The 4,141-nt window shown below is 37.2% G+C and overlaps 1 protein-coding gene across 1 annotated transcript in view; it reads right to left on the bottom strand.

The window, feature by feature from the left end:
- LOC104545099 (selenoprotein O-like) overlaps positions 1-4,085 on the bottom strand; it is a gene marked incomplete at its 5' end in the record, with an annotated part of 22,353 nt that extends 18,268 nt beyond the window's left edge. The window contains 6 exons of the mRNA XM_010190144.1: positions 1,240-1,338; positions 1,438-1,494; positions 1,597-1,661; positions 2,419-2,547; positions 2,780-2,898; positions 4,034-4,085. Coding sequence (XP_010188446.1) covers positions 1,240-1,338; positions 1,438-1,494; positions 1,597-1,661; positions 2,419-2,547; positions 2,780-2,898; positions 4,034-4,085 — 521 coding nt within the window. The remainder of the gene's footprint in view (positions 1-1,239; positions 1,339-1,437; positions 1,495-1,596; positions 1,662-2,418; positions 2,548-2,779; positions 2,899-4,033) is intronic.
- Between the last annotated feature and the right edge of the window lie 56 nt (positions 4,086-4,141).

The following is a 4,141-nucleotide window of genomic DNA, read 5'->3' as shown; positions in this document are numbered from 1 at the left end:
GCTGATATTCAGACAGATTTAAAGTTTTGCACTAACAGCCAACAGCAAGGGGTCTCAAGGTGAAGTGGGTGAATAAACCATCAAAAATGTCATTTACAACTGCTGCACTTCGACAGAGCAAATGTGTTAGAATTAATGCTAGAGAGATTTGCAGACACTTTGCAAATACAGACACGTAGCCGTGTGGCAGCTGGGTACAGGCCTTTTCTGCAAAACATTTTCTTTAAAGTCTGAAATGCCGGAGTACAGACATGAGACCACTTGGAACACAAAATGAACTTGACAGTTTAAACACCATCAGCTGAAAAATTCCATTTACTTAATTCTGAGAAAATAATCCAAATGTATTAGTCTTCTTTGGTTCAAACAAAATTAGTTTTAAATTATTTTTTAACAAAATCTCCCTCTCTGCTCAAGGGGTATTTGCACAGATAAGGAATCAAGAGCAATTACCTACATTCAGTGCTACCTCCAATATTAATGTCTGTTCATCTGACTGACATTTTTCCTACCAATCGTAAAAATTGCAGCTACGTGACTATGACAATACAGAAAGAGCCACTTTCAACATTTTCCTACTTGATCTGATTCTAGAAAAATTCATCCAAATGCTTAACTTTGGTGTAATAAAATACTCACTTATGAATCATATAAATTGTATTAACAGACTGATTATCCGCACACACTAAAAATACTATTATTATTTACAGGGCAGGAATCTAGTCCTGCCATTTTTGCAAGTCTTTTGGTGAGCAACAAGGGAGAGAACAATTTTATTTTTTTTAAAGAGCAGAAACTCTTGATTCCAGTATCATAAAAGCTGGAGAAGGGAGTTAGTGTCAGATATAACCACTCAATCTAACTTAGACTTTTTACTTTCTTTACGAAATGAACGAGATTCCAAACTAAGGTAATTCAGTTACTACAGTCTTACAAGTGAACAACAGCTGTTCACCACAAGTCACAGACAGTACACAATATTGCATTTAAACAAAGTAGTTCTCTAAAGCATACCAGAGACAAAAGTGAATGGATTAATTTCTGGAGCTCGTTATTACTGGTAAGTTCTACCCAAAAATCTACTGAATCAGAGCGTGGTATTTTGTTCTAATTGCATACGTATGAAAAGAAAGGTCTATCCTCTTGGAAACTAACTGTCCTGCTTTACTGACCCTTGGTGAAACTCAGTCACAAAATTACCTGTAAATTAGGATGCTGTGAAAAAGAAAAGAGAAATACCTAGCAGCTCTGCTTGTAGGAATTCCAAGATAGTGCATGGCCTCACTACACAAAAATTCTCGCACAGAAGAACGAAGCACAGCTCTTCCATCACCATTCCTATGGAGAACAGAGAAATAAGGAATAGGTCATAAAATCAAAGAAAAATTCAAAACCAAAACATTCAGGTTTTGTTTACATAGATTAACTGCAATTTACCTGGAATATGGGGTCTTCCCTGATCCTTTTAACTGTAGTTCCCACCTCTCACCATGCCTGCAAAAATACCATTAGCATTTCCAACAGTACACCTCAGGCTATGCATGAATCAGCTAAATGAGAAGACAGAGTTGAATCAGTCACTTTAAAAAGTCACACCTGTTTGTATATACTCCAATCAAGTGGGCTCTTCCATCACCCAGCTGCCCTGCCCAGCTACCAAACTGACAAAAAATGAAAATCAAGTTATTTGCTTCTATAATTTACGGCAGCTGTGCTTGAAACAGTAAAAATTACATGTAGGTTTCCTGTGATCTACACAATATAATGACACATTTGTTCAGGCAGTCATTAAAATATTGATTCCTAAAGCTGTATTTCCACACTCATACTAATAATGAATCAGAAAACCACAGAAAAAGAATAACACCAGTAATCCTCTTTTTTTTCCCCTCTACCTTCCAGCTATGATATACAGCTACAGCCTTGTCTCTTTTATATAATGAGCCTTTAAACTGACACAGCTTGTAATTATTTTTTAATAGGTAATTGCAAAAATTTTTCCATTCTTTTCCATGAATAATCTTACCCATTTCAATGAAACTTAACTCTTAGCACTGCACTCAGTACTGCAGTGAGGCTCTGTCCTTCCTCGCTGTTCTGAGCTGTTAAAACCTACCACGAATCAGACCTTGTCAGGCTGCAGTGCAGCTAAGCAGACTCCGCAGCTAATGGAAGTTAAAAAGATAATTTGCTTCTGGCATAAACAGCAGCAGAGAAAAGTAGACATGGTACCATGAAAACATATTGTCATTCTCTTCCATCTGCAGCCCCTTATGAAGAATAAATCTGCAATCAACATGTTCATAAGTGTTCATATACTTACAGGCATATACTCATACATTTACAGGTATTACCAAGGTATAATTCAAATGAAAAGACCTACACAATTCCTCCTGGAAGAACAAGTGCCATGGTTACCTGATGACCCCCATACCTATGGGCCAATGGAACAGACCCAATCATCACTTTCTCACCACTGATGAAATGAAGAAAATCAGATGTTCCTTTGACAGATATATCAAGATCCAAAATATTTTCAAGAACTTCCTGGAGAAAAAAGTAATATAGATAGTACTTCAATATGATCAAATTGTCAGTGTAATGAATGTGTTTTCTCTACAGATTTTGTTATTAAAAGACATCTCACAATGTTTTAAATGTTGTTTAAAGCATACATTGATGCTTTTACAATAAATAGCATATGAATATTAAAATATATTTTAGCACATGTATTAACAATTTCTGCTAATTAGAGAGGAACAAAAAAATAGTAGCCAACCTTTGAAACAGCTACAAGATGAACTCTAGATTTAAAAGGTGTAGGATAGACAATTGAAAAAATGCAGTTTCTCACATTACGGACATAATTTTTCTGGATCACGTCAATTGGAAAAGGATCTGTAAACATGAAACAGACAACAAATATTTTTTGAAAGCTGCTAATTACATTATTCTTAATATCTTTTCTCTTAAATCCAATCAAAATACTTCAGAAACAATTAAAACTCTTTACCACAATGTCTATTAAGCCTGCATGAAGAGCAAGCTCAAATAAATGCAGTATTTTAGTCTATTTGGGATTTTTGAAAAGCAGCATTGAATTCTGCAGTTAAACTAGTAAGGCATGCTAGTTTTAAGATCTAAAACATATTTAAGGGTAGATTCAATTAACTGTGGTCAGAACAGTCTCAGGGCAGTTTTATATCGTGCTCAATTATATGCAACCCTAAAAGATATTTGCATGAGACAGAAAATTTCTCCTGCCCCCACAGCTGAATGATGCAGTGCAACAGACCAAGTCATTGTGCACCAGTTGCTGTGGTATACAGCCCGCATGCAGCGACGATCACCAAGTAACCTAAGAAACCAGCTTGAAATCTTCTCTGAGTAATGTACACAGTGAATGAAGGGATCAGAAGATGCAGTTCACGATGAAGCATAACATATGTACTCAAAAGACGTGCTTCATTCTTCCTTCAGACCTACTCTGTGCCCTGGTCCATGGTAAATACTGTTTTAAAACACTGAATTAATGCTGTGTGTTTTAACATCTTTAATGATCTTTGCTTGCAACAATCTTATGATTCCATGTTAATTGTAAAATCCCAGTACCTCACAGTCACCGTTTTGTAAAAATGTTAAGGTAGGTAGTATCTCTGGAGGCTGGCTGTTAGCCATGTTCCTCAACACCTCTAATGACAAATCCTGTTACCACCAGCTGCCTCAGGATTTATCACTGACCATTATTTCTTAATGCTCACAAGTAATTGTATCACCCAAAGAAATTATTTCTGTAATGCTATGATATAAATAATCTTTATTATTACGTGCAATTCTGTATGCCCGAGAGCTATTTTGCTTTGTGTACTTCAAATCAGTTGTCAGGTTATGATGATAAATAGCTAATACAAAAAAAAGAGTCCTTATGGCCAACCTGGTTTTAATTTCTGAAGTAGCATTTGAGCGTGTATGTTCCTCCTTCCCCAGCCACTACAACCCGCCAACCAAAGCACCAGGGCAGAGCAGGCCGTACCGAGAAGGCTCTCGGAGGAGAGGGCCCATGCACAGAGGGTGGCCGCCCCCCGCTGCAGCGAGCAGAGCCCCGGCTCAGGGTGCGAGGCGTTCGGGCCGAGAGGAGCTG

The sequence above is a fragment of the Mesitornis unicolor genome, unplaced genomic scaffold (assembly GCF_000695765.1).
Source record: "Mesitornis unicolor isolate BGI_N332 unplaced genomic scaffold, ASM69576v1 scaffold26058, whole genome shotgun sequence".
In the NCBI taxonomy this organism is placed as follows: Eukaryota; Metazoa; Chordata; class Aves; order Mesitornithiformes; family Mesitornithidae; genus Mesitornis; species Mesitornis unicolor.
The sequence above is the reverse complement of the archived record's forward strand: the minus strand, read 5'-3'. Positions and strand labels throughout refer to the sequence as shown.